This window comes from Vanacampus margaritifer, chromosome 2, assembly GCF_051991255.1.
Source record: "Vanacampus margaritifer isolate UIUO_Vmar chromosome 2, RoL_Vmar_1.0, whole genome shotgun sequence".
NCBI lineage: Eukaryota > Metazoa > Chordata > Actinopteri > Syngnathiformes > Syngnathidae > Vanacampus > Vanacampus margaritifer.
Genome location: NC_135433.1, coordinates 45676906 through 45698861, shown reverse-complemented (window position 1 = coordinate 45698861; position 21956 = coordinate 45676906). Strand labels below are relative to the sequence as shown.

Below are 21956 nucleotides of genomic sequence, written 5' to 3'. Positions count from 1 at the left end.
CTTCCTCCTCCTCCTCCTCCTCCTCCTCCTCCTCCTCCTCCTCTCGGAGCTTTGTTGTACATAAACGCTCGGTTCCCATTGCCCTACCACCATTGCTACCCCCCCTCACCCCACACCCCCACCCGTTGGCTTTTGCCTGCGTTTCTCTGTTAATTTGCCCGAGAATGCATTAGCTGTAATGAAGGCTGAGGGCCGAGGGAATCCTCCAGGGTTCCATTAATCATCGCCTCCCCCCACCACCTCAGACAGGCAACCTTGATTACAAGTGGCAAGAAATTCATTAGAGCCGAGCCTCTGACAACTCTTATCTCCGCCGCTGGATCTGACTCATTAGGCAGCCAAATTAAAGCCATGATGCCCCTGATGAAACTCATCGCTTGTTTATCTTGTGCGATTTGATGCATCTGCCCATACATCACTGTATGGACGCCGGGTGCCGCACCCGCAGCGCCTGCCGGAGATCCCTTTCCGTCGCTCTCCAGGTGGGATTTTTTTTCCCCCCCAAAAAATCGGTTTGAAGGTTTAACGACTCAACTGGCTCTTGCGTTTACCCCAGCAACTGCAAAGTGGAAAAGTGTAGTGAAAACCCCAAAACAGGATGATTGTGGTATGATAAATACAATTAAATATCAATTACTTATTTTAGCAATTAGCATAATTAGCACTGTATTATTGTGACATTCTTAGTCTTTCAACAGGTTTGTTTAAAGTAGAGCTGTCAAACATAGGTGGCAAATCCAGGTCCAGAATGTCTAAAATCCTGCCACAGTTTGGCTTTAGCCTCAGGTGCTAGTTAGCTAGCTCCCATTTACCTGCTAGGGAGCTAGCTAGCTAGCTTGTTTATCTGCTAGGGAGCGAGCGAGCTAGCTAGCTAACTAGCACCCACGGTGCTCGTTTACCTGCTAGGGAACTCGTTTATCTCGCTCATTTATCTCGCTCCCTAGCAGGTAAACAAGTACCATGGGAGCTAGCTAGGGAGCTAGCTAACTAGCACCTGAGGCTAAAGTCAAACTGAGGCAGGATTTTTACTTTCTGGACCTGGATTTGGCACCTCCGCTGTCAAACGATTTAATTTTTTAAAATCAGATTAATCACATCTTAGAATTTTGATTAATCACGATTAATCGCTTAATTATAAAGGCTTTTTTTATCAACATTTTTTGCCCACCAAATTTGAAGAGCACCTGTTGTTTTTTCGACATTTTTTTCGACATTTAATGTTATGAGGACGTCTTCAAAAAAATGTTATCCACTGCACACCCTCTTTTTCCAATCAGTTGATTACTTGAATAAATATAACAAATATTCTGAATGTCATACGCAAACATTCATTAAATGCTTTACTTACTTTACTTACTAATGCATTTAGTTATGTTTATTGCTCAAACACAACCTGTGCTACCTTTAACGTAGCCATCCGCTGTCAGCTAAAGGATCATCTATGGTTAAAATTAATAGTGCGATTAATCTGTGTTAATACATGATTAATGCGATAATTTTTTGTGATTAATTAATTAGTCAACGCTTTGACTTTGACAGCACTAGTTTAAAAAGTTTTACTTTATTTTAGTGTTGTCAAGCAATTAAAATGTAACTAATTAATCAATGTTCCATAATTAATCATGATTAATTACAATTAATCACATTTTTCTACAAATTTTGTAGCAGTAGTAGAGTAGAGTAAAATCTTGGAATTAACTTCATAAGGGTTGATTTGTGAGGCCCCGTGGAGGGATCTTGAGCGCCGTATTTTGCTCTAAGATGTTTGGCCAAAGATTAAAATAGCATATTAGACTAATATGCTATTTTAATCTGGCTGCGAAAAGTGAGCAAATTACTTAAAATTTCTCCACCAAGCGTCAAGCAAATAAAACTGAAAGTAAAACTAACTGTAGTCCGTGTTTGTTCATCTTGGCACTAGTGGCTAAGTTTGGCTGCAGGTTACAGGCCGTGACAGGAAGTAAATATAACTGAGTTAATGCTGTTTTGTAACACTTTAAAAATTTAATTGTAGATTATATTTAAATTGATTTAAATTAAACTCCAAGAGTTAACGCTTTAATTTTGACAGCCCTACTTTATTTTCGTTTTATTATACAGATAGACGGTTAATAAAGGTTTTAGGATCAATATTAGGCAGGTTAACATCCTAAATGTAATTTTTTTTTTTTTTAATTACTGTACTAGTTGCTTTCATATGAAAGTAATTTGTAATATAACTTTCATTGTCTCTAAATTATAATCTACTACTTTGTGAGGTACTTTGACAAAAGCACCATCAAATTATTTTGTAATACTAATTTTAATTAATGTATTATATGTATCAATGATTAAATACATGGATGGCCTTTAATAAGACAACAATGCCAAAACAAATTATAAAGGTAATCAAATCGCACGGGACAAACTCAAATATTGACATTTTAAATGTTTGGTTTTATTTTAGTGTGTCATGGATTTTGATTAAAAAGTCCAATGCTGAAAATGATATTATAACAAGAAAGAGATTTGAATCACAAAAATCTTTTTTTATTTAAAAGATGCGAGTACATCACATCGAACTGAATCGAATCGTTCCAATTTAAAATGTCGAGTTATGTATCGAAATTGTCTTGTATTGGACAGATGCATCTTTGAATGAAGTTTTTACATTTACAGTAGCTTACTGACAAGTTCATTCCTATTATAAAAATGCCAAGAAATTAATGTTGTCATTATATCTCAAACTCAGCTTTACCATATTTAATTTAATCGGAAACCCACTCAATTGAACTGAAACTAATCGTTCCACTTTATACACAAAATCTGTCCTTGAATCGTCTTTTATTGGAGGGATACATTCACCTGATTTAAAAGTTTTGCCACTACCTTCTGTGGCTATAAAAAGTCTACACTAAAATTTTTGACCTAGATATATCATTTAAGAACTTCTCCCACCACTGTGCTATAACCCCTTTGTTTAATGATCTTTTCAATAGGGGCAAACAACTTGATAATGTGGTTGCACGTGTGGCACAATCACATTCAAACTCATGTTAAATGTGAGTCAGCAGCTAGTGTTGTGTTGCTCCAAACATATGTGTTAAAATTATAACCCAAAATTCTACCACAATCTCCCAAACAAACATGGTAAAAATAATAATAATAATTTTTTTAAGTACTTTAGAAATCATAAATGGTGGCCCATTTAACATGAGTTGGAATGTGATTGGTTAAACCTAAACACGGCATATTCCCAATTATGAGGGTGTGCACACTTGTGCAACCACATTTCTTGAGTTGTGTTCTTACCCTCTCGAAAAGATTTCCAGTGAGTTGCACAGGTTGTAGATCACAATAATTAATTATATTGGTCTAATTTATTTTTTAATTAATGTCACAAAAACTTCAAGGGTGTGTAGACTTTTTACACAAACTTCACGTCTATCTAGATTCTCCAGAAAATCTAACAGTGACTTAAAAGCCTGGTAATGGCATTTATAATCAGACTGCAGAGGAAGGCGGGACTTAATTAGAAACCCAAGTCACAGCGGGAGGAGTAATACATGCGGACTGAGGGATTGAAATCACTGCTGAATTGTTGGGATATGGTCATTTGCGTTATTTATTTATTTTTAGTAGTAATGATTGGGTTTTTTTTGAAGTTATTATTATTAGAGTTGTTGTTTTTTACTGCCACCAGTGTGAAAATTTGCACCTTCCTGTGACTTTCTGTTAAGTCAATCAACAAAGTAGTAGTATGGTTTTGCTTTATTTATTTTTTAGAGTGTGGTTAACTTGTTGACACTGTACACAAGAAGGATTGCCAATGTTTCAATTTGTTGCTGCAGCGGCTGCTTGAATAGAGGAGCGCTTGTCAGGCTCATAGATTTCTGCGTCCTTCGCACGTAAGAGCGGCGAGCAAACTTGAGATCAGCAACGGTGACAACGATAATGAGGTTATCGCGGCATCCAAAATAGCCGTGGCAACGGGAGCATTCCCAATGAATCAGCGCCGGTGATGTCATCATCAAAACTGGGCCTCCCCATGCTGGTGTTAAGACTTTTGAAGGACGGACATCAAACGTCGGTGCGGGGTCACTCAGTTTACATCCAAAAGTCTGGACGAATACATTTTTGAGGGTTCTTCAGCAGGTGCTGCGGCAGTAACACGAGCAGGAAGAAAAACGTGAAATGATTCCAGCTTGTTCTGGAAAAGGTTCAGAGAAAGCAAAAGGATGTGAGGTTAGCATAAAACACCAAAAAAGCCTCCGCTTCCTTTTCCTGTCACTGGATGTGGTCGGATATGATTTGGGATATGCGGCGCTTTTCGCTGTTGCCTTATATTTGATATTCATCGTTCTGTATTTGGTGCAGCGGAACTTTTTGTGAGAAGCTTAGTAAGTTGGAAACGGTCGTGTTCATGTTAAAAAAAATGAAATATTGTTCTATAACTTTTTTCGTCACCATGTTAAGTTGTATGTAGAAAAACAATGTTTAGTTCATAAATCAGCATTATACAAATATAAATACTTTGCCCCAAAGAGTTAACATTACATTATTAACATTACCAGGAGTTAACATTGGTACAATATAAAACATTATGTGCATCATATTTTTTCATAGGCTACAAATAATACTGCTCTGCTATCTAATCATAATTATTTACGTAACATCCTGCATCAATTGTTTCAGATTGTAGATGTTGTTTTTTTTCTAATCTTTTTCACAATCGTGAATGAAGAAGTTGACATTAGTGTTAAACGAGCCCAGGTGCTCCATCAGTCCACGTGACCTCTTTAAAGCCAACCAATCACTGCAGCTGTAATCACTAAATCAATTAACTAATTAATTTATCGACATTTTAGATTCACAGTGTAAACAAACAAAATGGAAGCACAAGTATTTTATGTCGCGTTTTGTAAAAAATCTAAAACAAGAAATGTTTGTATTATTTGCAACAGTTAAAAAAATATATAACATATATTTTTAACGTTTATGGCCCAATTTTTCATTTGTTTTACACACAAAATGTGAATTATGAGTGTCCTAATGAAATATTCAAAGTAGAATCAGACTTGATTATATAAATGGCTTTATTAGCTCACTAGATTTTACACGTGTCCCTGTCATTTACGTTTCTTGATCCAATGTGGTTATTCCAAAACAAATTCTTACATGCAAATTGTACAAAATGACCACAAAAAAAAGAAAAGAAAGTTAAAACAGACTCACCACTAAATGAGAAAATGACATGCAAACAACAGAAAGTTTTGACCTGACATATAAATATAAAAAAAAAGAAGATCTTTACACATTCTTTTCATAGTGCCCATTTGTACTGTTTTGTTTTCTATGTACATATTTACAAATTAATAAATAAAAGTGACAGCATATTTCCAGTCCTCGCTCCAGTTTGTGCTTCATGCTGGAGTCTCTTGAAGTGTTTCTCTCTTTTTTTTTCTCTTTTTTTTTGATGACGTCACAGCGTTCACGGCCGCGTCCCTTGTTCTATCTGCTGGTGCTGGCTCCTTACCGCGAACCTGTTGACATGCACCGGGATGGGCACCACAATTTTGGGGTTCCTCACGGGCTCCCCCGAGCGGTTGTTGACGTTGCCGGCCTTGATGCGTTTCCACTTGGCGCGGCGGTTCTGGAACCAAATCTTCACCTGGACCTCGCTCAGCTTGAGCGCATGCGCGATCTGCGAGCGCTCGGTGAGCGAAAGGTACTTTTTGCAGTGGAACTCCTTCTCCAGTTCGAGCAGCTGCTCGCTGGTGAACGCGGTTCGTCTCCGGCGGCTCTTGCCCGCCGAGGAGGCGCCGGGAGGCAGCGCGTCGTGGGGCCCCAGTTTCAGTTTGCCCTTCTGGGAAAGAGGCCCGCACGTGTTGCCGTCCGAGAAGCTCTCGTTCTCGCTGTCCGCCGAGCTGTCGTCGCGGTCGCTGCACGCGGCCTCGCCGGACTTCAGGTCCGCTTTCTCGTCGTCGGAACTGTACAGTTTGGTCTCGCCTGGAGAGAAAAAGTGGGGGCGAGAAAAAGTTCAGTGCAGGCAGCAATGTGGAGGGGGGAAGTTGACTCTTTTATTTTTAGGAGGGGTAGAACAATTAAAATATAGCTTCATAAAATGTGTTTAACACTCTTAAAAATATTGGGTCAAAAATAAGACAATTTTCCTCGAAAAATTGGATCGACTTTTACCCAACTTTTTGGGTTTGTTAGTAGGCTGCAAAACAACTATTATTTATTTGTTTGTTTATTTATTTGTATACGGTTTTTTTTTATATATATATATAAAACACCAAGTTGGGTCCCTGGTCGGTCTTTTTTTTTTTTTTTGTAGGCTATAGGCCTACCAAAATTGGATATTTTTGAAAAAAGTGTATACAGTATTTTTTAAAGTGTATAAAATACACATGTGCAAATCTTTTCAATAATCTGTCGTCAATTATGAAACAAAAAACTGTCATTAACATGGCACACCATGACACACGTGTTACGTTTTTACGCACAACTTTTCATCTCTTGAAATCATCCAAAGTGCTCAAAAGGTTGTGCTCGTATATAGGCTACGTTTATATTGAAGTGGATATTTTGCCGCGACCGGCAACGTGCCCTACATTCTGACAACACAATGACTTTAACGCACATTAATACGCTTTTACGCACAGCTTTTCATCAATTAAACCATCAAAAGTTGGTCTTATGCTTACATTATATAACCTGGTAGAATTTGTGTAATGATCAGGCACGCGCGTTTTATTTTTAATGGGACCTAAATTGAACTTTCGGAATAATCGAAAATGCAGCTGGCCCCCGTTGAATTCAGACATCACTCATAAATTAACGTGGAAAAATAATATCAAACTATTTCAGCAGGGTATGTAAACATACGAGCACAATTAATGAGCTCAACGTTTACCTGATATCGTCTGAAAAGTTTCCGAGAAGTTGAGCAAGTCTGCGCTTTTCTCCCGGCGGTGCATCTCGTCCGAGTGCGGGCTCTCCTGCCTCCTCGCGCCGGGCTCCGCGGCGCTCAGACGCGGGCCCGGCAGCTCCTGCGGCGGGTAAAAAGTGTCCGGCGGGTCCGAGAAGTTGGGCATGGTGGTGGTGAGGGCCACCATGGATGGCACACCTTGGCCCAAGCTGGCGCAGAAGGTGTTGGTGAGGCGGCCCGCGAACGAAGCCAGCGGCGCCAGCGGAGGAATCCCGGACGACAGAGGCGAGTGCGACAAGGCCTGCGGGATGACCAGCGGTCTGTAGGGCATGAACATGGGGTAGCCCGTGTAGAGCAGGTGTCCCGGCCTGGGCTGGGGGGTCCCTATGAGGGAATCGATGGAAAAGGCAGTCCCTTGCCCTCCTGGTCGCTGCATTTTCTTCTCCCCAAAATGTCAAACTTTTCGCAAGTAGATCCTGAGCCGCATCCCCGGAAGTGGAACTATGACAACTTTGCGCAGTCCGCTTGTGCTCCCCCCTTTGTGCCCCTCTTATTTGGCACATAAACACACGCTGCCCGGGCTCTATACCTCTTTGGCAACTCCTCCCTCTGTGATGTGAGAGAGAGAGAGAGGGGAGGGCGAGAGCGAGCGCATTGGTTATCATGTGAAAAGGGGAGGGGGGTGCCGGTCCCTGGGGGCTCATCCATCTTCCTCAAATTACGCTTCATTTCCTTATTCAGCCTCTGACTTTTTGGCCGTCCTGAGAGGCGGTCGTTTCCCAATGGGGACCCCCACCCCCTCTGCACGCCTCGCACCCCCCCCCCCCCCCCCAAACCAAGTCCTTCCCCTTCTATCACCGTCGACCACACCAAGCCAATCAGCTATTATTAATTTTGATTGATGATTAGCAATTACCGTGGATTCAAAACAACCAAGCCTTTTGTGCCCCCCTCCTCGGTTGAAGTCTGGAGGGGCGGAGGAGAGGCAGATGTCCCCCTCCCCACCTCCCCCGACTCTCTTAGGGCCCCTCCAAACAATGTGTTTGGCCCCGGATAAAGAAGTGCGGCAACAATTGTTCCCTGGAGAGAGATACTTTGGGAAAATTAGATTCAGATAAAAGGCGTGAATGCGCGAGGTCAACTGCAGCGTGGGTTTGCAACATGGCCGAAGTCACATTTATTTGAAGGGGGCTCGAGCAGGGGGATCTGTATGCTTTCAAATTGACCAAATAAGCAATATTTTTTATTTGCTGTGCTGGGGCTAACGATAAAAAAAAACAACATCTTTGGTGTTGAGGCAGCGTCAGATCATGCCAGCTTGCAAATGGCGGTCCATGCGGGAGCTGATGATGATGATGACGACGATGATGATGATTAGCCCCATTGAGTCCCGGGTGGCCGAGCTCTCCAAACGCTCGTGTGATTGCACGCACGACACCGACATCATATCACAGCCCACCCTGATTAGGAGTTGAGGGCCCCGGACAGCCTCTTGCTCATAATTGCAGCGTGACCGCAGAACAAAACTCAGGCTGCCCTCATTTGGTCTTGCATCGTAATAAAATAGGTACAGTAGGATATTATTGGGCGTCTCCAAAACATGCAAATTGTTTATATTACATATTTATTTTAACAGTAAATGTAACTGGCTAACTATATAGCTAATGGTGATTACAAAACTTTTTTTTTTAAATCATCATTATTTTGTGGGCATTTAAACTGCAAGTATATGTAAAATAAATATTTGAAAGTATTTATTTTATTCATACCAATTCAAATCGGATTTCATTGGAGAGAGCAAGATGGAAACTATTTAGAAAAATATTTTTTTCACTTTAAAATAAAACTTTTTTCCCATTCTTTCATTAAAAATATATTGTTCAAACATAATTTTTAGGAGCATCGCAATAAATTAGAATATCATGGAAAAAGTCATTTATTTCAGTACAGTTCAAGTCAAAAAGTCAACTCCATGATTCACTATCCTTAACTAATATGGTTTTATTTGATTCATGTTGATGTACTGTTTATCACTTATGAATGAAAACATGCTTCAACTGTGAGTTTCACTTTTTGAACGAAGCTACTGAAATTAATGAACTCTTCCACGATACACCCGTTGTGTTTTCCTCAAATGCATGCCGATCTTGAAAAGCGTTCTAATCCAGTGGGGAAAAAAATAGTGGGCATACACACAATTTTGCACTAAATCATAATAAAAAATATTGTGTAAAAGAAAACATAACGAAGGCAATGAAAGGCAACTAACTGGATTGCTAAATATCTAATGGTATGTTCCTCCATTTTAAGTTTATTAGAGATAATGTGGCAAAGTAGGACATTCACATCAACATGAAAATATTTACAGGTAAAAAAAAAAAAACTAGAAATAAACTCCTCAATTACGAAGGTAAAGATAAATAGATAGAAGATAGAAGCGGGCAGAATAGAAGATGGATGGTTGGAAACAAGCGCTACCTGCAATACTTCATCACGTCAAGTCTCTAGCGCCCTCTCGCGGTGCAAAATATAACATGCATAAAGTTTGAAGTCAAGACCAATCAAACTCATACGATATTGATTTCTAGCAGCATCACATTTTTCATCAGGACTTATTCAAAGTGCTTAATTAGTGGACATAACCTCTGTAATCCAGAAGCAAGTAGTTCTTGATAAAGGTGGGCAGGTGTAGTTTTGGGACCACCTTGTTGAGTCTCCCTTCCAGAAAGACCCTCAGTTTGCAGCGTGACAAGTGCTGCAGGGAACGAGGAGTCCGTGCCAGGGAGAAGACCGACTCGTAGAACTCCTGGTGCTCCTGCTTGAGCACACAGGCAAAAAAAGGAGAAGTTGTTGTTATTTATTTATTTGCTGTAAATGAATCGTATTTTAAAAGCAAGTGTGCGACGTTTGGTACATTAAGATAAAAAGTAGCCAATCAGCATTGTGTTGATGAAGGATCTTTAAAGGCAACATTTCAGATAAAAATGGCAGGTCGTGGTACCCCTATACCGGTAACCGGCCCTAATTTGAGTGGTCTTCGTCTCTTTCCATAAAAATCAATTGACTCTTTCAATGCCACACATTCAAATAAATAAATACATAATTCTCATTGATCCTTCAAGGCTTCCAGAATATTGTGTTTATGACAATGTAAACACAGAAACTACCAAATGAAAGATTAGATTCTCTTCTTTCATCACAAAAAAAGCTTGTTTATACCTTATCCCATTTTTATAATAAATAAATAAAATACCAACAACAATGAAAATGTGCTTTTGATGGTCAAATTATGTAGCCTATATAAATAATCATGAGCGTAGCATATTTACATTTCACAAACTTTACAAACTATTTCCACACTATTTTATAGCAGCAGTAGTATTATTTAGTAGTGTGTGCATGTATGTGCATGTATGTATGTGCATTAGGGGTGTCAGCCGATTAATTTTTTTAATTGTAATTAATCGCATGACTTCAATAGTTAACTCACGATTAATTGCAAATTTTATATCTGTTCTAAATGTACAATAAAATATATATTTTTAAACTTTTCATACTCTTGTTAACATAAAAATGGGGGGGAGTTAAACTGATAGAAACATGGCTGCATCTTTTAGTCATTGATACAGTAATTTCATATTAATTCATAAAATTAAGTTAAAATGAAAAAGATGTACCGTACGGTAAAAAAAGAGTGTGATATTGATTTTGTGTTGAGGTCATTTTTCTGCCACTAGATGGCATAATTGCATTTGTAAGACATTGGTGACAGCTCAGTGCTTTTTTCTTTTCATATTAAGCGCTTTATAATCTTTAACATGAAGTAACTTGTGAAATTCTGCACATTTTTAAAATTGTAAAATACAACTTGACCCAAGTCTCCACAAATGTATGCATTATTATTAAATTTATTACAGCTACATTTTGCCGTGGACGCGTCTGCTGCGTTGCGACTGTAATTCCCCCAGTACAGGCTTTCCAAGTAAGGGGCGGTCATTAAGCACGCGTTAAAATAATTTGTGGCGTTAAACGATCTTTAAATTAACTCAAAATTAACACACTCATTTTGACACCCTTAATGTGCATACATTATATCATCACTTTTACTTTGAAAGTCAAATAATCTCCGTCATCTTTTCTCTCGTGTTTAACTTTTTGTCGTAGACTTATGACAAACACTTTTATCAGTCACAAGCAGCTTGTAACAGTCAACTTTCCGAATGCCATGCTCATGAAAATGCATTGTTTTCATTCATGGTGATCTCATCCAAATGAGACCCCAAGATGCCATCTGATGGCTTTTGCTGATTTTTTATCTTTTACTTTCCCTGCTTTTAATGTTCAAACCAGACCTGGTCAAGACTTTTCTTGGGCCGTTCCCATAAAACAAAACAAAACAAAAAAACACAGTTGACGACAATTTCGGCCGTTGGCGCTCCTCGATAGGATCCTCGTTGACGACAATTCACGTGAACGGCGCTCAAAGAGGTAAAGATTATCCTGAGCAATTATCCTTTGGTGTGGGCTGTGTTAAGGGTGATTTGTCTTCTCCAATTTGCTCATTAAAAAACAGCTGGGGCCATGTTAAATCTGTTCAATATTTACGATTGCAATTGCCTATGTGAGTGGTCAACACCATGGTTGAAATTTCCTCCAGTCTTGATGTCCTGTGGCACCATGCTGCCTCTCACAGGTCAGACTTGGTAATGCAACAAAGTGGTGTCATCTCAAGTACGCCACACACGTTTCTTCCCACGTGTGAAATGCCACATATTATACAAATCCATTAAGATGTTACAAATCAGCATGTGAGTACCCTACTAAGCATTTTGTACAAAGCCGTGGTTTCTACCACCCGCTGGTAAACTTGCCTTGAAGACCTCGGGGGGTACAGACTCGACCCAGGTGTCAGTGACTTTGAGGTGACTGTAGGCGTTGAGCAGCACTTCAATGGTGCGCGGAGATTGACAGCAGTGACTCAGAACCTGAAAATCAACAGCACAACACGCAACAGGATTCAAACTATAGCCATTATCCGGAGTTTGTGAGCGAGCGCCATAGATTCAAAAGAAATAAAGTAATTAAACACTTGTGAAATGAACAGATTGGGGCTCCCTCCGGGGGTCTAACTGGAAATTATGCAATTAGTGCTAATTAATCTCCTATTAACACTTGCCTAATTAGGAAAGCAGGCGTTTCGTCTGGTGCACGTGGGTGCACTCGTAGTTGTGAGTCTGCTTCCTGCGGCGCGAGCAACGCTCCGTGTTGTGTCGGGAAATGCGAAGGATCGGCAAGTTGAGGGGTCTTGGAAATGAGACCGAGTCAAGGTGGTGAAAGTGCAGTGCTCACTAATGATGGAAAATGAGACACATTGATGGCTAATTAGCAATTGGCTAATCATTGACTCGAAACTTCTGTCAAAACTAGAATGGGATCCTGACAACAACACTCCTTTGCTGCTACCTGAATTTCAACCAAAAGGAGTACTGGGGGTTCTTCTTAAACGGGAAAGTCCACCTTAAACATTTCTTGATAATAATGTCACTAGTCTAAACATAACGTTCTGATTAATATTACATTTGTGAAATATGCAGCAAAATCCAGCTGTTTTTACCCATCTCAGGGGGCGGCCATTTTGCCACTTGCTGTCGACTGAAGATGACATCACAGTTGCTCAAGGCTCAGGCAACGACCAATCACAGCTCACCTGTTTTCTGAAGCTGAGCTGTGATTGGTTGTTACCTGAAACCTGAGCAACTGTGATGTCATTTTCGCAAAATGTCTGCCTTCTGATATGGATAAAAACTGTTAGATTTTGCTGCTTTACTCATATTCCACTAATGCAATATTAACCAGAACACTGTATTTAGACTAGTGGGGCTTCATAGAACATAGTATTGTCAAGAATTTTTGGGGGATTGACTTAATCACATGACTTCAATAGTTAACTATAATTGCACATTTTGTATCTGTTTTTAATGTACAATAAAATATTTTTGTCTAAGTTTTCATTCTCTTTTGAACATAAAAGTGGGAAAAAGTGTTAAACTAATAGAAATATAGCAGCATTTTTTTTGTCATTGATACAGCAATTTCATAATAATTCACAAAATTGAGTTAAAATTAAAAAGATGTACTGTACTGTAAAAAAACGAGTGTGATATTGATTTGTATTGATGTCATTTTTCTGCCACTAGATGGCATAATTGCATTTGTAAGACATTGGTGACAGCTCAGTGCTTTTTTCTTTTCATATTAAGAATTATCTAATCTTTAACATGAAGTAGCTTATGAAATTCAGTATTTTTTAAAATTGGAAAATACAATTTGACCCCAGTCTCCATAAATATATGAATTATTGTCAAATTTATTACTGCTCAATTTTGACATGGACGTATCTGCTGTGTTGCCACTGGAGTTCCCCCAGTACAGGCTTTCCTGTACTGGAGCCGGTAAAGGAACTTTAAATTAACTCAAAATGAACGCACTAATTTTGACACCCCGATTTTAAATACAATTTTTTACTGTGATTATGACTTACTACTGCACAAGTGTTAGTGATCGCAACTTACATACACATTTGCATAACATCGTCATCATGGTAGGAAAGGATCTCTGTTGTGAAATCGAAAACCTCAAGTCCCGACAAGCACCGTTTACAGCAGAAACACAATTCATTCTGCACAAAACCGAACCACAAAAAACGTTCCGACCTTGGGAAGCGCTCCAGGCCACACTCGGATGGAGCCGTGGTTGAGCAGGGCACGGACAACCCTCTCAGGACCATGGGCAAGCTTGTAGCAGACCACCTTGAGGATGTTGTGCATGGGGGCTTCCCCGCCGTAGTCCATGTCGTTAACGTTGGCCCCGTTAGCTAACAACAGCTCAACCAAGTCTGCATTGGCATTCTTGCACGCCAGGTGCAGGGGCGTGTGTTTGTCCTGGTCCTCAGTGTGGATGTCGGCCCCTGCCTTCATCAGAATCTGGCACAAGCTGAAGTAGCGCTTGAGGTCCTGAAACTCTTGCGGCTGGGCGCAGGCGGCGTTCAGGGGAGTGAGGCCTTCGTCGTTGGTTTTGTCCACAGCGGCTCCGTAGCGCAGGTAGAGCTCGACGTGATCCGTCAGACCGTTCCTGGCTGCCACGTGCAAGGGAGTGTCGTCTTCATCTACAGTGCGTCCGTTAATGGCGGCACCGTACTGAAGGAGGTACTTGGCACATCTGAAGATGGAGGTTCACAGGAGTAGAACTGTGAATTTGCCATATGGATGCAATGGTTTATGATTTAGCATTGTTTTACCACTACAACTGTAGTTAGCTTCTCTGAGATTAAACCATTTCTTGCGCTGGCTCCTTTTTTTTTATTCTGTGATGTATACATGTTACTAGTGATAGCATCTGCAGTTAATGAGATGTTTTCACCTCGCTCGAACATCCTCATATTGACGTAATGTAAACAGATTACACTGTGTGTTCACGGGGACTTCTTCTGATAAGCATGCTAGCATCTCTTCACCGTTTGATGGTGGCGCACCGTACTGAAGGAGGTACTTGGGACTTGGCACATCTGAAGATGGAGGTTCACAGGAGTAGAACTGTGAATTTGCGATATGGATGAAATGGTTTACGGGTTACAGATTAACGATAACACTTCCAACAGTTAGCATTTACCACTACAACGGTAGTTAGCTTCTCTGAGAGTAAACCGTTTCTTGCGCTGGCTCCTTGTATTCTGTGATGTATACATGTTACTAGCGATAGCATCTGCAGTTAATGAGATGAAGGGAACATGCTTTCACCTCGCTCGAACATCCTCATGTTGACGTAATGTAAACAGTTTAGACTGTGTGTTCACAGACACATCTTCTGATTAGCATGCTAGCATCTTTTCACCGTTTAATGGTGGCGCACCGTACTGAAGGAGGTACTTGGGACTTGGCACATCTGAAGATGGAGGTTCACAGGAGTAGAACTGTGAATTTGCCATATGGATGAAATGGTTTACGGGTTACAGATTAACGATAACACTTCCAACAGTTAGCATTTACCACTACAACTGTAGTTAGCTTCTCTGAGAGTGAACCGTTTCTTGCGCTGGCTCCTTGTATTTTGTGATGTTGATGATGATGAGCTGTTTACACCTTGCTCGAAAATCCTCATGTTGACGTAATGTAAACAGATTAGACTGTGTGTTAATGGACACATCTTCATATTAGCATGCTAGCATCTCTTCACCGCTCAAAGAAGGACAATGTGTTTGAGTCGTGTTGTAGCCTGCTAGGTGAATCAAGGTGCTAGCACAACCAAGGGCAGTTTTGGACTCATGGTCAGGGACTTGCAGGGCTTGACTTGGATTCATAGTCAGGGACTTGTACTTGGAACCCATTGACTTGGACTTGGCCTGGCTTCAAGACTTGTGCCCATCGCTGCTTTTGTATATATAACTTGCCACTACGTACATTTTTTCCCCCTGTGTCCATTCTTGAGACCAATAAGCAAAGGTGTCAAATACAGATCCAGAAAACAATCATGATGTAAAATTTTCTCATTTTTTCAACTTGAATTTACAAGCATTTATGCTAATTTGCTCCACACAATACTCACTCTAAGGACTCGGGACTGAAGCACAAATGCAAAGGCATACGGCCGTCCTCTGAGACAGCATTGGCGTTGGCGCCGTGGATCAACAGCAGTCTGGTACACTCTGGCTCGCAGTGGGCACAGGACTCGTGCAAGGCAGTGATGCCACCTGGCGCCAGGTCGACACTGGCTCCTCGTTGCAGCAGGAGTTTCAGGCACTCAGCGAAGCCTCGTCCGGCCGTGACATGAAGTGGCGTTGTCAGCTCCTGCTCATATGTCAGCGACCAAAGCCCTGCCGGGACAAAGAATGACAATCAGATTTATGGTTTCAACCATTTTAACAAGTCAGTCTCTCCACTGGCAGTATTCGTAACCGTCTGAAAAACCTACTCAAGCTTCTGTAGTTAAATCTGAAATTGGTCCACTCGTCTATGTTGCTGTTGTCATAAGTAGCGTCAATCAGGTAGACGTATTCGTCATCATCTATTATGCTGACCAGCGTCAGCTCGTCGCCCACAAGCAGGGAGTTCCAAAACTGCAGCACGCAACCTGTAGCCTTGGCTGTGGCGATCACGTCGCTACGAAACGCCTTTGGCTTGCGCCACTTCACCTTTGGCGCCACGTAAGCCATTGCTTCTGCCTAACTAGCTCACCACTTGTTCCGTGAGGATAAACGTGCTTATGTGTGTTGTTTGCGCAGACGGGGCTATTTCAGGAGGTCATGTGATATGACCCAGTAAACCACGCCAGAGCAGATTCGAGCCAATCTTGGGTCAAGCACGTAAGCAGTGACCAGTCAAAGGATAGAACAACATTAAAATGACAATTCTTGACCTGGTGGCGTGCTGCTCGTGATTTGCATACTATCACAAGTACGGAACAAGTCAACGGCATGCATGCCCCCATTGAAAGCAGGTCTCTCGACAACACAATCCTCATAAATTAGGCTACCACCTACCACGTGCCGAATTCCTAAATTAAACCCTAATGATGACAGATGTCGTCTCTTACCCTCCCCCCGGGCGACCCAGCGCATCTCCCCACCCTGCGGCTCGATGATGAGGCTGGCGGCGGATCCTTGAGGAAAGAGGCGCTGCATAGCCTCCAGGTTGCCCGTGTACACAGCGTTTTGGATAACCACGTCTCGGCACACGGCCGGCCTCAGCGCAACGTTGGACCTCAAAGGCGTCCTGTCCCAGGACTCCTTCTTTAGAGCATGACTCAGCAGATGATAGGAGGCCAAGCGCTGCTTGCGCTGGTGTCTCTCCAGCATGTCCTCGTCTAGTTGGAGAGACCGCAAAGCATTCGATGTGAAGACGAAGCTGCCTCGCGACATACTGAACAGCTTTGTCTTGCAAAAGGAAAAAAAAAAAGTGAGGTCGAGTCAAAGAGAAAACAAAGTCTCTCGCGTTGGACAATGTCAACAGTTTGCCTAGCAGCTGCTCAGTGCTGGTTGTTTTGATATTTGGTATGAAGCCCTCACTGCAGACTGACACCGTAAAGCTATTTTCGTCTCACGTGTTGCCACTCAGACCTTTGGCTACAGGAGACACAGCTATCAAGCCTTGCTGCCTGGCAGCCATCCTGACTTCTAATAATAAAAAACTATTTTCGATGACATGCTACTCATTTTTTTTTTCTAAATGATCATATTCAAAACAAAAATAATATGCGCTCATGGGTACTGGTGTGAAGTGAATTTTCTATACCACTGCGGGAAATATAACCTGCTCATCTTAATCTGAAGTACCAATTGATATATTATACAGATAAGTGCCTCCAGACTTCAAGTACAATGTAATTTTTCACCATCCCAGGGTTGTACAGCCTCTGAAGTGCATAAGATGAGAGAAGTGCTTACTTGACGGGCAGAATGCGAAGGAGGCCAGAATTGAAAGGAAATGCTATCGCTTCATTTCACATCACAATCGAAGACCGAGGCTTGGTCAACTCACGTTTAAAAATTTGGGATTTCTTAATTGATTTAACATTTACCATTGCGGGCCCTACATCACAGGATCACGAGTCAGGTTTATCTTTAGAGCTGTCCACAAATGAGGCCTTTACTGACTTTCATTGGTAGAAAGGGAAAATGCTGAAATTCGGCCTGATTATCAATATGTGTGCGCTCGACTTGAAACGAAGACAACTGCTCCTTTACAGCTTGCTTGTTTGTGCGCTGTTTTGTAAAATATCATTCAGTTACTTAGTTATTTTTCCTGCGTTTTCACGAGTCTTAATGGCTTTTATGTATCCACACGACTCCCTGCATCGGCGCATTAGGCTGAATGACTAGCCACCGCTGTGCATCTGCCCCACGTGAAGTGTTCTGATGGAGGAGGGACGGTGCATAATTAAGCCTTTTAGAGCCTTCTCACCAGGCACCCAGCTAATATCTCTTTTTGAATGATGGACCAACATTTTCTCAGCGTTGTGGCAATATCCTTGCCATTAGCCAAGTGGATCAAATCTATGAACTCCAAAAAAAAAATTGCATAATTTTAATATTGATTTGTCCACGTTTGTCTTGAGCTCCCTTCCCATACTTTTATAAACTCAACTCTTAATGGTTTAACCCCCAAAAAAATGGTTTCAACCAATTGTTTTCTGTAAAACTGTGTCATAAATATTAAACTGATAATAAAATGAGATAACAATTATTAGTCATTATTTATTCTGAAGGGAAATTCCGGTCCCCAAAAAAGTGTGGTGACAGTATCGTGCAAGCTGGCAGAGACCTCAGTTTAGCAAGCATCAAGTTTCAGGATAGGAATAAATGCTGGTTACCAATGTTTAGCAGTTACTGTTTTAATTTTTCTTCCATTTCTGTTCCTGATGATAGAATGTCTAGAGGACAGTCAGTATTGACCAACCGTTTGTGCTGTTTAAAAAGGAGCACTGAGTAAGGAGGTATACTGTAACGCTAGCAATTTATGCTAGCTGCAGACAAGTTAGCTGCCATTTGCTTGTCTCTTTTTATTCAAAAGCAATGTTTTACATTACAGGTGGTCCTCAATTTACAACAATGGTGGTAACATAACCTGAATTTGTAAGTCACAATTAATGCTAAAGTCAAAATTACACTAAATAGCATGCAGCTCATAAGCTATTTTTATTTATTTAATGTCATATCTGTGTGTAGAAAAAAATTAGATGATAGGCGTTTATTACCCTCCTTTCATCTGCTTATCAATGACAGATTTAGGACTTAACAATATATAGTAACATGTTATGTTTGTACAGTCAATAGAGGTTTTACATTATGATGTTGACATTTTGGTTTTCAGCCTAAAATTGAACTCAAAAGGGAAATTTTGTTCATAAATTTGACTTTCACTCTGGATATGCCTCTGTATCCATTTGAAAAGACTTCCGCCAAGCTAGCTGTGTCCCATCTATAGGCTACCTTAACGACACTTCCTGCTTTTGAAATCGAGGTCATTTATTTTATACTACAGTTCGGTAATGGATGCCACATTAAACTGGAGGCGAGCGTGTTTCAAGTTTGAGAACACACATTACCCGAGACTAGGAATATTGTTTTCTGTGGCTGGAGTACATCCTTTTAAATGATACACATAATGAGTTTATAATATGCATCGGGGCTACCTCCTCTCTACTTTGATGTCTTCCAAATGGCCCGGGTGTCATCAGCAAAACATGTAGGCACTTTCCCGCCTCATTGGCTCCCAAATGTATTTTAAATATCATTCCTTGTAACACAATTATTTAAAACGCTGAACTAAACACTTACTAATGGGGGGAAAAAAGACGGCGACTTCAATAGATTCATTTCTCAAATGGTTGGCCTTGGTGTTTTTGTGTGTTTGTGTGTGTGTGAAGTAGAAGCAACTCTGATGACAACAAAAAACATCAATAACATGCCCCTCCCCTGTGGACATGTTCGGTTTCTTTACATTACCCGCCACAAGCAGTATAGCTTCATGGGTTTTCTGCTTTCTGGTCAAGCGCCTTCTTTTCCCAAGGCGGCAACATCAGTCCTGATGAAAGCGAGCCACTTCATTTATGCAATCATTGGCAATTAGTTCCCTCTGATTATGTGCCTCTTAATGCTGTTTGGAGTACTGTGGCACGCATACAGAGGGAGATTTAACTGCAGCCCTCCTGCCACACTGCGGAGTCGATTAATATACTGTGAGCGTGATGAAATGTAATTAGAGTAATATTAAATGCTAATGGATTTGCAATTTAATTTGTTGTTAGCTTAATGCAGAATTGTCAAAGGTGGTGTAGGTTTTCAGAACCTATTTGTCAGGTTTTATTAAATGGGTATAGTTGCAGCGCAAATTTTGTTGATAAGTGAAAGAAGTGAATACTCTAACAAGCTACAACATATCAGCAAACATCTGAGGACACTTTAAAAGCATAACTGTGAAAAGACGCTAGCATGATAAACCAGAGATGCTACCTGTAATGCCCTACACCTAGCATTAGCTTGTTGACAGGCATGCTATTGCTAATAACAATTGCATCACGAAATACAAAACGAGCCAGCGACAGAATCATTAACTCTCAAAGACACGAAATACAGTACTAACAATACCGGACAATATGAAATGTTGATACTCTTAAACTTTTTTCTTTTTTTTTTGTCAACTGTATATCGTTTCATTCCTAGCCTCCACAACAACAACAAAAACAACAACTGGGAAGCAGACCAACTACAAATTAATGTTAAAGTAAGGATGAACAAAGATGTTATGGAGTGAAATTGTAGTATAAGAAGTATATAAAGGATCTGAATGGAAAAGTATACTATTAAACAGGGCTTGATGTTAGCCAGCTAGCTAGCTGGATAGGCCAACATGATGAATTACTCAAATTATTCAAATAACTGGAGTTGCTAACACTAGAGTGGCTAACGCTACATTTCTTCTTTGCATCATACTTTTCAGATTTAACGTTAAGAAGTTGAGAGTGTATACCGCCGGTGGTTTGTTTTGAAATGACAGTGCTTAACTTACTTATACTAGCATCACAGTTAAGACACTCAATGAAGTATCCCGTCTCCACATCCGTTTGTTAGCTAAGTTTCCATTGCTTGCCGAATTCTTGTGATGGTGACAGTTTGACTTTTCATCAGTGTAATTTGATGTCCATTATTTTATACGGAAAAGTAATATTGAAATTCAAATGAATCAAAGGTTGACTAGAATCCTGGGACATATGATGCTCGATCAAGGTCCCATATTATTTAAAATGATGAAAGCCTCAATTTATTTTGTGTCATGAAATAGTATTTTGATAGCTGATCAATAATGGTTTCTATGGACGCATAGGTCTATAAAAGCCGTCAACATGGCTGCCCAATGTCTGTTTAGGATGCTTGACATGTTGCTGGAGAACCCAAATGAATTTATAGAGCATTAAATTAAACCACAGCTCTGAACTACTCTGTGCTAGTGTGATTACATTTCTATATTGTTTGAGCGTTGGGCCCCATTCCACACATTGCAACACGGATTCCAATTGTCTCTCGATGCACTGATCAACATGCAAATAGCTCTCTGCTTCATGGTGACAATAGGGAGGTTCATATTTCAGCATAATAGTCTTGGATAACTTTAACCATCGATCACAACCTCATTTCATTGTGCTAGCGGTTAATACGTGCTTCCCTGCCAAGTGGAACATTTTCTAATGATGTGCTCGCAACACAAAAACAAGGCAAGCCAGCCCAGGCTGTGCATCAGTCACTAATGCACCCATCCATAATATGTTTCATAGCAGCGTGCTTAACGGAGACAGCTAGCGTATTGACTACCACTACGCGACGGCGGAATGTTGGGAAGCCGAGGAACGGTGTGAAATACAAAACTTTCATTTCTATTACAATCATGAGCAAAGTTGCTGGTGTCAGATATTACATATGACCCTCAACTACAATACTGCAATTTTTAAATGGTATACGTATCATTGATGGACAGTCGAGTGTTTCCCAAATTAATTCTGCTAAAAAATATATATATATATTCGCAATATGGTTCCCACAGAACTTGTATAATAAATAATTCCTGTACGCCATAAATATTAACACACATTGCATTTAAGCTAACAATAATGAATCCAAAAGTGCCTGCTGAATCTTCCGCATCAAAGGCAGCAATTCACACTTACAAATGGCGACCCAATCGAAACTAGCCTCTGACCCATTTTGCTTTTTTTCTTGTCGCAGAGAAATTATTCTTTTTTTAATTTTTTTTATTCACTGTAATTATAACTTTGTGTGTTTTATGTGTCCCTCCTCCAACACAGGCGATTGAAAAGATCAGCTCATCAGCAAGCTCTGGAAAAGCCTGATAACGGACCTCACCTGTGTTGGAGGAGGGAGACATCTAAAACACCCAGGACTGCGGCGCTTGAGGGCCAGGGTTCAATACCCACTATGACATTTTTTTTTATTTTTTTTATTGATTTAATGATATATAATGATAAATTTGCTCCG

The 21956-nt window shown here is 40.6% G+C and overlaps 2 protein-coding genes across 2 annotated transcripts; both read right to left on the bottom strand.

The window, feature by feature from the left end:
• Positions 1 to 5097: 5097 nt before the first annotated feature.
• On the bottom strand, positions 5098 to 7445 carry gbx1 (gastrulation brain homeobox 1). Its single transcript, XM_077558577.1, has 2 exons — positions 6899 to 7445; positions 5098 to 5988 (listed from the first exon to the last, which is right to left on the bottom strand). Exons 1-2 carry the CDS (start codon positions 7347 to 7349, stop codon positions 5471 to 5473), a joined length of 969 nt encoding a protein of 322 aa, XP_077414703.1. The 5' UTR covers positions 7350 to 7445; the 3' UTR covers positions 5098 to 5470.
• Positions 7446 to 9542: 2097 nt separating this feature from the next.
• asb10 (ankyrin repeat and SOCS box containing 10) lies at positions 9543 to 16826 on the bottom strand. The gene is made up of 5 exons (XM_077558959.1): positions 16502 to 16826; positions 15515 to 15782; positions 13627 to 14131; positions 11785 to 11898; positions 9543 to 9728 (listed from the first exon to the last, which is right to left on the bottom strand). The coding sequence occupies exons 1-5, from the start codon at positions 16824 to 16826 to the stop codon at positions 9543 to 9545; spliced, it is 1398 nt and encodes a 465-aa protein (XP_077415085.1).
• Positions 16827 to 21956: the final 5130 nt, after the last annotated feature.